The sequence below is a fragment of the Gadus chalcogrammus genome, chromosome 16 (assembly GCF_026213295.1).
Source record: "Gadus chalcogrammus isolate NIFS_2021 chromosome 16, NIFS_Gcha_1.0, whole genome shotgun sequence".
Taxonomy (NCBI): Eukaryota; Metazoa; Chordata; class Actinopteri; order Gadiformes; family Gadidae; genus Gadus; species Gadus chalcogrammus.
Window position 1 is genome coordinate 11,223,602 of NC_079427.1, and position 12,500 is coordinate 11,236,101.

The window sequence follows — 12,500 nt, forward strand, 5'->3', positions numbered from 1 at the left end:
AAGCTCAACTTAATGCAATCCCCCTCACTTAGACACTGAAGCCTGCCACGGTGGAAGGCAGCCTCGACCTCACCCGCCTTTATAAGCTGTCACTTAAACGCTAAAGTCGGCCACGGTGGGAGGCATCCATCGACATGGATGGAGATCCTCCCTTTATATGTCTATTATAGATAATTGGATACATAAAAAGGACCTCCTCCTCATTTAAATATATATTCAAATAAAGGCGTCCTCCTCGGAGAGGCCAAGTGTCCCTGCTTTCACCCCGGTTTCACTTAGCCCCGACACGGCGGGGGGTGAAGACACCGAGTCCTCGGCTGCTCACGGTGCTCTGAGCGGCCGCCCCCCCGCCTGCTGGGAGTGGGGTCAGACGCCCAGTCGTTCCGCTGCTCGTCCATGGAGACACACTGCTCCCTCACTCCCTTTCCTGTCTCCCTCCCTGCCTCCCTAGCTGCTTCCCTCCCTCCGTTCCTCCCTTCATCCCTACCTCTCTCCCTACCAACCCTCTCTCCCTGCCTCTCTGTCTCCCTCCCTTCCTGCCTCCCTCCCACCCTCTCCCTCCCTCCCTCTCTGTCTGTCTCCCTCCCTGTCTCCCTACCTCCCTTTCCCCTCTCTGCCCTCCTTCCTCCGTCTCTCCCTCTCTCCCTCACTCCCCCCTCCCTCTCATCCTGCCTCCCTACCTCCCTCCATCCCTCCCTCTCTCCCTTCCTCCCTCCCTCCCCTCCCTCCCTCCCGCGTCTGTTGTGGACCTTGAATAGTGCCAAAGTAAGGCTTAATGACCCATCCTGATGGCTTTGGAGTCTGTATTATTATTATTATTATTATTTATGTAATGGTACACTCTGTCGCAGACGGCGGTCACATTCATTTTCATAGGTTGAATATTTGAGAGATATTCAGATTAAAGGATTTCATATTCATCACTGGATTTTAAGTGACATTTATCTGCCTGTGTAGCACTCAGCAGAGCAGGGCTTAAGGACTGCGGAAAGGCCATCTGCTGGTGTTTTTATTTAAGAACAGGGGGCGAGAGAGAGAGAGAGAGAGAGAGAGAGAGAGAGAGAGAGAGAGAGAGAGAGAGAGAGAGAGAGAGAGAGAGAGAGAGAGAGAGAGGGAGAGAGAGAGAGAGAGAGAGAGAGAGAGAGAGAGAGAGAGAGGGAGGGAGGGAGGGATGGAGGGAGAGAGGGAGGGATGGAGGGAGAGAGAGAGGGAGAGAGAGAGAGAGAGGTATTTGAGTTTGATGTACAGCCTCTCAGTGGGTATTCCCTCTCCCTAAATGTGGGGGAGTATAAACACTAGCAGCCATTGCATAGGAATGCGTCTGCCGGTCCCAGCGGCCCCTTCTAAAAGAGTACAATAAAACACACGTACATCTCTGGGGAACTGCACTCCGATGATGTCAGACGCAGTGAAGCGTGTCACCAACACAGCCCCAACGCCAGACACCTCAACGTCACGACAGGTGTGTGCGTGGAGTGCACACACACACACACACACACACACACACACACACACACACACACACACACACACACACACACACACACACACACACACACACACACAAGCACAGGAGCACACGCAGAAGCACCCAGCTTATCGTGTTTCTGGACAGACGGCGCGGATAACGGTGGATATCTGGGCTCGGAGACCATTGTTCTTTTGTCTCTTATTGGGCAGTGGCACTAAACCCATTAGTGAGGTGGGCTAAGCCTGCAGCCATAATACCGCCCTGCCGGGGCTAGTGGAGGCTGCAGTGGCACGGAGAGGGCGCTAATCCCCCCCGTCCCAAATGTGTCAACGGAGGACGGACGGGAGAACGGGGATGATGTCTTTCGCGGACTCCCTCAGTCGTTGGGATTCAATCGTAGCGTAGAATCAAACCTGATCAAATCACTGTAATCATATTCACCAGTGGCGGAGAGGCTTTTATCTAAAGTGACTCTCAGTCAATACAGTTGAAGGTTTTTTGAGGAGTTAGATATTGAATACAGTGGATTGAGGAGCAGGGAGGGGTTGGACAGTGAATACAGATAAAGTGTATTAAGGAGCAGGTAGGGGTTAGACCGTGAATAATGATAAAGTGTATTTTTGGAGAAGGTAGGGGATTGGACAGTGAATACAGATAAAGTGTATTAAGGAGCAGGTAGGGGTTAGACCGTGAATAATGATAAAGTGTATTTTTGGAGAAGGTAGGGGATTGGACAGTGAATACAGATAAAGTGTATTAAGGAGCAGGTTGGTTAGTAAGTGAATACTGATCAAGTATATTGAGGAGCGGGTAGGGGTTAGACACTGAATACTGATCAATTGTTTTGAGGGGCAGGTAGGGGTTGGACAGTGAATACTGATAGAGGGTATTGAGAAGCAGGTAGGGGTTGGACAGTGATCAATGATAAAGTGTATTGAGGAGTATGTGGGTAAGACAGCGAATACTGATAAAGTGTATTGAGGAGCAGGTAGGGGTTAGACAGTGATTGCAGTTACAGGGATTTCTAGGGGTGTATAGTGAATGTATCAGTGTTCAGGGTATGTTGGAGCAGGTAGGTGCTAGACACTGTATGAATATTCAACATGTGTCAGAGCAGGTAGGGGTTAGACAGTGAATCAGTATTCAGCATATGTTGGAGCAGATAGGTGTTAGACAGTGTATGAATATTCAACATGTGTCAGAGCAGGTAGGGGTTAGACAGTGAATCAGTATTCAGCGTATTTTGGAGCAGGTAGGGGTTAGACAGTGAATGAATATTCAACATATGTCAAAGCAGGTAGGGGTTAGCCAGTGAATCAGTATTCAGCGTATGTCAGGCAGGTAGGGGTTAGACAGTGAATAAGTATTCAGCGTATGTCAGGCAGGTAGGGGTTCGACAGTGAATCAGTATTCAGCATATGTTGGAGCAGGTAGGGGTTCGACAGTGAATGAATATTCGGCGTATGTCGTAGCAGGCGGGGCTGAGACAGCACCCCCGTGCTGCTGACAGTCGGGCCGTCTGTTCGGGGCGAGGAGCCTCAGACTGGAGACACCACACCACACTACAGCCCCGGGGATGTGTGTACACGCATTCCCATACCCCATTAAAGCACAGTCCATGCGCTGCTGCTGTCTGCTGCCAGTGATACTTCCCCCTGTATGACCACTGATGGGAGGCGCTGGAGCAGGAGACAGACCCGGGCTCCCTTCCTAATCCTTCATCAGGAGGCCCAGGAACATCTGGCTACAAAGCCTTTTAAGCAAGTTTTACTTTATTCGTCCTACTTTGTTTTAATCCTGCTGCCAGAGCGCACGGATGTATCTCCTCCTCCCAACAGGCAAATATCTCCCAGCTCCGTAATATACCACTGTAATATATGATATACGTTATGATAATATTATAATGTAAGACGAATAATAATGTAATACATAACTCCTAATCCCTCTCCCATTGTGCTGTATTCTGGATCGGTTGGCTGGCAGTCAAACAAATTATGAATATTATATGTTTCAGAGGAGGATAAGCCGGCATACAGTGTGCGGTGCACACAGAGCCTCATGAAAGATACATATGAATGAATGTATCTATATTTAACATCAGACCCTGCAATCATAATGAGAACGGCCCACACAAGGGCTCACACAACGGGGACCTCGCGGGCTGGGGGTGTTGTCATCAAGATGTGTATATCCTCTCTAATACTGACACGTGGACCCTATGCAAGAGCCCTGGGGGGCGAGGGAGAGTGACAGCAGCTCAGACAGAGAGGGAGAGAGAGAGAGAGAGAGAGAGAGAGAGAGAGAGAGAGAGAGAGAGAGAGAGAGAGAGAGAGAGAGAGAGAGAGAGAGAGAGAGAGGACACTCTCACATTGTCAGCAGAACTGCCTTCTTCACTGTGGTCCAAGCCATACACAATCACACATACACGCACACACACACACACACACACACACGCGCACGCGCACACGCGCACGCGCGCACGCGCACGCGCACGCGCACACGCACACACACACACACACACACACACACACACACACACACACACACACACACACACACACACACACACACACGTTGATTAACGCCCAGTCAGCCTTTAAAGACCCTACCTCCTCCTCTTCTTCTCCCACCTGTTGTTTACACACACACACACACACACACACACACACACACACACACACACACACACACACACACACACACACACACACACACACACACACACACACACACACACACACACACACACACACGGACACTCATCCCACCCATACGTGCTGACACATACAACATCAACATTTCATGAGACCACCAGCGCAGATTGCCCCCCCAACTCCCAGACAGAAACAATTGGGTCACTAAATACCTCCCTGTCGGCACAATCTCCCACATGGGGGGGGGGGGGGATCCTGAGACCACCACCTCACTGTCTTAGCATATGGTTCCACCTGCCTGGGGTGTGGAGATTAGGACGCCCCCACCCCCCCACCCCACGCCCCCTTCACCCCCTCCCCCTCTCCCCCTCTCCCCCTCCCCCGCTCTCCATCTCCTCATTATCCACGCCGCTCTCCCGGCGCCTGCAGGTGAGTCACCTGCGCGCGGCCGTAATCTTCACCGCCGCCGCTGCCGCCGAGCCCGGCTCATTACCGGGACACTCTCCCGCCTTCCAGCGGCCCCGTGGTGGACACCACGGCCTGTCGCTGCGTCCTGCACCCAGCCTCGCCGTACGCACATTAGGCACGCTCGCTTACGGCTCCGGATGGATATAACGAACCACGGCGGGGAGAGTCAGCTTCTATTTTTGGGACGCGGGCTCGGAGATGAGGTCAGCACGGCCCTGGGCGCCCGCGGTGAAGAGGGGGGGGGAGGCTGTGGGGGGGGTGGTGGTGAGGGGCCTGTTGGGGGGGGGGTGTTGAGGCGCAGTATACGGCGGAGGGAGATAAGACCGGACTGGTCGTTTGGTGACGTGAACAAGGACACATCGACCTCCCCCCTCTGAAAGGATGTTCCCCCTCCCCACTAGTCAAGACGACCACTGATCCATTTCTTAAAGCCAGAGACGGGAGATGCCGGGAGACCTGACAGCGAGCAGGCTCAGAGAGGACACTGCCTCCAGCGCTATACAGAGAATAGGGAGGAGGATGTTGAGTTAAATAGCTTCATTATGGGGACGATGTGCTTGAGTTCGCTATAGGATCCTCTCCCGTCACGTTATGACTTCCTCCGATGCTCACCCTAGCAATTAAGGAGACGGTGTAATCGTGGATAAAATATGAGGAGCACCGTCTTTAAAACATTAAATAGAAACGGATATGATCATAACACACTGGTATAGACATACAGAGCAAAACTCACACACACAAACACACTTACACACACTCAACATATGAACAGACACACATACACGCGCCCCAAACATACACACTAACACACATACACATAGACACACACACACACATACAACCCCCCCCCCCCCCCCACACACACACACACACACACACACACACACACACACACACACACACACACACACACACACACACACACACACACACACACACACACAGCCACAAACCAACACACACACACACACACACACACACACACACACACACACACACACACACACACACACACACACACACACACACACACACACACACACACACACACACACACACACACACACACACACACATACACACCTTTCCACACAAACACCCCAAACACACACACAGCCCTTTCTCAACACATCACAGCTACACCTTCATATGATCTGACTCTGTATATAACGGTCTGACGGTTTCAACAACCTCCTCCCGCACCTTCCCATTGCCCAGCTCCACATCAAGGGTAAAGAAAAATGGCCAGCACCCCATAACTGATTAAAATGTTTATCCTCCTGTATATATGTATTTAGTATATTATGTGAACTTCCTTGGTTTGCTATCTCCAGGTATTTGGCAATATCCCATGATTGAGATCTCAAACTCGGGATATTGTTTGAGCATGCGTGACGGTTGTCTCGTCACGCTAATAGAAACAAATAAACCGCTAATAAAAACAAATGAATCCCGGCAAAAACTGTTATCTTGTTTATTTTTGGAGTGTTCACGTGTATTAAAACAATTATTCACCTCAGGCTCCGTGAATAGTGGGGAATAGCCCTATTCCCCACTATTCACTTCGCCTTCTGCAAATAATTGTTAAGCATGTCAATTATGGCACCCATTGCACTACCACCCCTGGAAGGAGGGATCCCCCACTCTGCGTTCCTATCAAGATCTCTTCCTTGCTGATCAAGGGAGTTTTTTCTTCTTGCCCCTCTGGGGGGCCAGGGTCAGGGGGGCATCATAAACATATGGTCCGTTAAACCCTTTGAGACTGTGCCTGTGATTAAGGGCTACACAAACAAATTTGAACTGAATTGAAACACGCGTCCACAGGCCCGGCAACCCGAAGAAGCCTCACTTACTTGCGACCTCCAGCGAGGCGTTGCGGCTGATGGCCTCCCCCAGGTGGTTGCGTGCCACGCAGGTGTACACGCCCTCGTCGGGCTTGCTGCGGCGGCCGTGCACGATGCGCAGGAAGAAGAGCGAGCCGCTGGGCAGCAGCATGCGGTGGGAGCGCGGGTCGTCGCGGTCCGTCTCCACGCGCTCCCCGTCCTTGTACCACTCGATCAGGGGCCCCGGACGGCCCTCCGCCTTGCAGTTCAGGGTGGCGGGCTCGCCCTTGGAGACCACCAGGTCCGAGGGGTTCTCCACGATGCGGGGCGGCGAGTCCTCGAAGCGGGACCTGGACCCTGGGGGCAGGGGTAGAAAGTTATCATCACTGGCGTGCGTGTGTGTTCATCACGTGTGAGTGTGTTTGTGACGTGTGTGTGTATGTGTGTATGTTTGTTCATGACGTGTGAGTGTGTCCTTGACGTGTGTGTGTTTATGACGTGTGTGTGTAATCATGATGTGTGCGTGTATTCATGACGTGTGTGTGTGTGGGTTCATGACGTTTGAGCGTGTTCGTGACGTGTGTGTGTGTTTGTTTATGTTGTGTGTGTGTATTCATGATGCGTGCGTGTATTCATGACATGTGTGTGTGTGTGTGTGTGTGTGTGTTTATGATGTGTGCAGTTATGACGTGTGTGTGTGTGTGTTCATGAGGTGTGTGTGAGTGTGTGTGTGTGTGTGTGTTCATGACGTGTTTGTGTGTGTTCATGACATGTGTGTGTATTCATGACGTGTGCCTGTGTTTGTGTGTTCATGACGTGTGTGGATATGACGTATATGTGTGCTCATGACGTGTGTGGTTATGACGTGTGTGTGTGATCAAGACGTGTGTGTGTCCATGATGTGTGTGTTTTCATGACATGTGTGTATCCATGACATGTGTATAACCATAACATGTGTGTGTGTTCATGACGTAAGTGTGTGTGTTCATGAGATGGGTCTATTCATGATGTGTGTGCGTGTGTTCACGACCTGTGTGTGTGCATTCATGACGTGTGTGTGTATTCACAACCTGTGTTTGAATTCAGGGTAAGGATACAAACAAGTGACTCATCTATGAATAGAGAGAAGGCAGTACATAATGCCCCTTTTATTTCCATTTTGTCTTGGGCGAAGCTTCATGACGTTCATTCATACTTATTTTCATGTTGATCCTATGTTCCGGGGAGCATGTCATCAGCTGTGTTACACATGCGTGGAGCGCGGTCTTTAGGTCATTGAATTAGACGTTCTCCCTCCAGAGTAGCCATCTGTCTTTTTCAATAAGGACCAAAGACTCTACTTAGCTGTCTGTGTGGTACTCTATCTGACCCAATGCGAGGCATGCTTCTTGTCAAGCAGTGGCAGACACAGCCCTTACAAGAACGGCTAATGGACAACGCATCTATCATTCAGCATGTCTGCACGGTGAGGGATGGTATGAATATGCAAGGTGGGAAGCAGAGTATGAGAAGATGAGATGCGGGGAGGGTGAGAGGGTGATTGTGTGAGAGGGTGAGGGAATGAGTGGTTGAGAGGCTCAGGGAATAAGAGGATGAGAGAATGAGAGGATGTAGAGATGAGAGGATGAGATTGACAGAGAAATCAGTGACCTGTACGTTTAGGGACAGGGAATACCCACATTACTGAGTGAGAGAGGGGAGGTAAGGATAACTCCAAAATCCCCCCTCTCTCTCTCTCTCTCTCTCTCTCTCTCTCTCTCTCTCTCTCTCTCTCTCTCTCTCTCTCTCTCTCTCTCTTTCTCTCTCTCTCTCTCTCTCTCACACTCAAACGCTTTCTCTCTCTCTCTCTGTAACGCTCTCCTATATCTGTCTCTTGTTCCAATCATTCACTCTCTCTCTGACTAAACTTTGTCTCGCTCTCATTCTCTCACTCTCTTTCTCTCTCTGAATACCTTTTCTCTGTCTATCTCACCATGTTCTCACTCACTCTCTCTCTTCCTCTCTCCCTCTCTCTCTCCTTCTGACTACACCACGTCCCTCTTTCTCTTTCTCACTCACTCTCTCTCTGATTATACCATGCCTTTCTCTCTCGTTCTCACTCCTTCTCCATGTCTCTCTCCCCGTGTCTCGCGGGATCCATTACTTCCTCCCGGGTTGTCAGGGTGAAGACGATGACTTCAATCCTGGAGGCCCGGGCTTTTAGAGCAAAACGGAAGAACTGCGCGAGGAACAACGTGCAACAGTTATCCGATAAATAATTCAAGGGGCTGTCTGCTTTCACTTTCAGGTCGAGGGAACCCACCGATTTTTGAAAAGAACAAAATCATATTGCCAGATGGTATTTTTTGATATTATCCCCAGACGCGCGGGGCATAATTGTTTACAGTGCCGACCGAGGCTTTATCTCCGGATATAATCTTGACTACTCAAAAGTCGAGCAAATCCTCAGTTGTGATGGGTGGCCCAGTCGGCTGTGGCAGGCTAATGGTATGCAATGCAATGCTGAAAAATGCAGCTGCACTGCATTAAACAACAAACTGAGGCAGCGGGCTAAATCCTCACTTTTGGTTGTAAGCAGATTTCTGATGTGCATTTAATCTAATGTGGGCTGACTTGATCAGCATCATAGAGGAACATGAGCAACATGGCCGCCGGCCTGCGGTAAACCCTCACTCTGAGAGCAGAGTCATCACTAAGACACTGGCCTGTCTGCAACACTTCTGGAACCCGGCACTGTTGGAAACCAGTGCGGCAAGACACAACACTTTGTAAGCGGAAAACCAAATTCAAATGCCGTGTCCTTTTATATGTGGCGCGCCACCTTTTCCTTTAAACTCTGACATTTGGCGGTGGCGGTGTTATCCCGTAATGGAGACCGCGGCCGGGATAAGACCTGACATTTGACTACATGCACCTCAGGAGGGACGTGACGTTGAGGAGGAAGGCAAAGTCGAAGAGGAAGGAGAAGAAGACATAGTGGTTCTCTAAAGTATTCCAACTTCCCTTGAATACCTTTGAGATGTTAACTCTAAATGTTGCCCTATTGATACTCTGAGAGAAGGGTTTATTAAACATTTCACATGCGCTGGCAATACCGAAATATCAGATCACCCCATCATTCTGGTATCTAAGGCCGCCCTAGTTTCACACATTCTGTTTCTATGGTCTACAGCTCAGATGGCGTTGTCCCATTTCATTGTCCCATTTCATTGTTCGATGAAGTACTAAAGGACTAAATGCTGTTTCATCATTGCACCATCCTGCTTCTCATCTGCCATTCGGATTCTTTGTACTTCTACTAATTAGGACATTCAAGCAGTGATTTCTTTATTCCTCTGCACCGAATGGACAATATCCATTGTGAGGCGGATAACCTCTACCATTAGATAAAATCGGAATGCCAGCACATCTTCCAACGCTTTCACGAGCCTCAAGAGCAACTGCCAAACTGCCCGGTTGGGGACTCGGACAGCTAACGGCTACCGAAGTAATCTATCGTAAAAAAAAAAAACACAAAGTGATCCCTAAACTACCAAATGTGTTACTTGTCAGTTAGGGAGCAGCATAATTGCTTCGTCAGACAGCAATAAAGGAAAGGAAAAACAGCTTCGAGCCCTGGCGGCAGGAGGAGGGGGGGGGGGGGGGAGGGGGGGTCCGTAGACGAAAACAACCCGCACGACCAAACGACAACTCTGCAATCACCGGATGATTCCACGCCACCTTGGGCATCAAGCGCTCTCCCTCGCTGCCCGAGGAGGCTTTGATGTATATTCAGGGTCATGTTTGATTCATGACAGGATGATTGCGATGCCGCTCTTGGACGTATAACCGCAGAGAGAAGAAGAAGAAGAAGAAGAAGAAGAAAAAAACACCCTGTCAGCCATGTTTGTTTTGACAAAGACGACAAGGTGTAGCTTGAGATTGCTCCTCCATAAGAGTGTGTCTCCGCTCAGAGATTAATCACGGGCCATTACACTCACAACGCCATTTAATAAAAACCTCTTAAATAAGAAACTGTGCACTCAAGAGGAGAGAGCAAAGACCTTTGCTTAAGGGTTGTTTATTAGCTTGAATGATCTGGATGAAACTGTGACATTTTTGGGCCTGACAACTATTTCGTTTTAAATATTGGAATTGCTGAATGACAAGTGCTGCAAGTTAAAGTCAAACGACACACACGCCGGAGAAAGTTCTCAAATGGACTGCAGAGTGCGTTTATTCAGTATTTAATTGACTGCCTGCTTCTCGAATTCCGAAATGTCATCGCACCTGAAAGGATATGGTTGAACACAATTGTTAAGAAATTGAGCTTCAGCTTAGTGTTATCTCTGATATTGAAGCAGGACCTTGAGGCGTATAGTGTGTGTGCGTGCATGCGTGTGTGTGTGTGTGTGTGTGTGTGTGTGTGTGTGTGTGTGTGTGTGTGTGTGTGTGTGTGTGTGTGTGTGTGTGTGTGTGTGTGTGTGTGTGTGTGTGTGTGTGTGTGTGTGTGTGTGGGTGTGTGGGTGTTTCTGTGTGTCTTTGTGTGTGTGTGTGTGTCTGTGTGTGTGTATACATCTATGTGTCTGTGTGTGTGTGTGTGTGTGTGTGTGTGTGTGTGTGTGTGTGTGTGTGTGTGTGTGTGTGTGTGTGTGTGTGTGTGTGTGTGTGTGTGTGTGTGTGTGTGTGTGTGTGTGTGTGTGTGTGTGTGTGTGTGTGTGTGTGTGCATGCCTGTGTGTGTGTGTCTGCGTGGGTTTGTCTGCTTGTGCACGGGTTGTTTTTCATCCAACAACTATGACTTTGGGAATGTGGTTTTGAATGTGTGGCGGGGGCGGTGTTGTATATAAGGCAGCCGAGAACGACAAACAACAGCAAAGCCTTCAACCATAGTTTAAATCATCATATGTACATGTTGTTCCGTTACCACTAATGAATATAAACCAACATGTCCGCTCCATCCAACAGGGCTCTCGGAGAGACTGGCTAATAACGGTTTTCACTGAACGTAAGGCTGAAATCATTGAACAAAATACTATACACAGGGAGAGCCTGCTGCATGTGCAGGAATGAGCACCTACCACATCAATTAAGATAATTGCGTCTGATGTATTAAGGAAATTCACATTTACATACAGAGAAAATTTTATATTTGCGCAAGCAAGCAAGGAAGCGAACCGAGACATTGAAAGAAGCCTATTAGGGGAAAACATGAAGCCCTGACGGACAAGCTAATACATTGGCCCTAATTGCAAACTCCCACATGTTTGCCCATGGCCGCCTCACATACTTCAGCCTTATTAACCACTGGAGGGAGTTAGCATGACGGGGGCTAACGGGCAATATAAAGATCACGTATTTACACTCCAGTTGATTCGGGGCTATATTTGGTGTATGTATGTGCTGCCGGCAACTGTTACATAATGTGGGGCGGGGAGGTGGTGATGGTGATTAATTAATATTTTACAAATATTAACCCCGTGTCAGTTGCCCTGCGGGGGCGGGATGTGTGGTCCTGTCAGGCTGCGTGAGTGAGAACAACAGAACGGAGAGGAGAGGGGGCCGGCGTATACTCTCTGAGAGGGTTTCTGCTGAACCCCCTCAGTGATCCATTAAAGCTCTCCAACTCCAACCCTGACAGCTCACGATGAACTCTGAACACACTCTGCTCTGTGCGGTATGATCCAGACGCGCGGGCTCATCCACACCGCTCTCAGAAGCAGGTGAACGGGGGTTAAACACAACACAAGTCCTCCCGGTCCTTCGGGATTTCACTTCCCATCTCCCCGGTTCATTTGCATAATTAAAAGAGGGCCGGAAAACCTTCCCCCGGTGGACGTCGTTCCCGGTCTCTGAAGGACGGGCTTGATGTGCCAGGGGGCTCTTGATCTATATATCAACATAAAGTTTAGATTGAATTGGATTTGGCAGAGTGCGTGCTCTCCCTTTGTCAGCCCGCCTCGCTTGTTTCCCCCCCCCACCCTTCACCCATTTATTTCAGTGATGTCATCACCCTGAAGAAGATGGTCGTCGACAGCCGGTCACATGACCGCGGCCGCTGGCGTGTTCCGGCGCCAGGTTAGCAGGGGGCTCGGTGCTGGTGGATT

The 12,500-nt window shown here is 49.6% G+C and overlaps 1 protein-coding gene across 1 annotated transcript in view; it reads right to left on the reverse strand.

Moving 5' to 3' along the window:
• The window catches only part of LOC130405609 (roundabout homolog 2-like), a 52,589-nt gene that overhangs the window by 37,923 nt on the left and 2,166 nt on the right, over positions 1-12,500 (reverse strand). Inside the window, exon 2 of the mRNA XM_056610786.1 lies at positions 6,447-6,773. Within this exon, the coding sequence (XP_056466761.1) occupies positions 6,447-6,773 (327 nt within the window). The remainder of the gene's footprint in view (positions 1-6,446; positions 6,774-12,500) is intronic.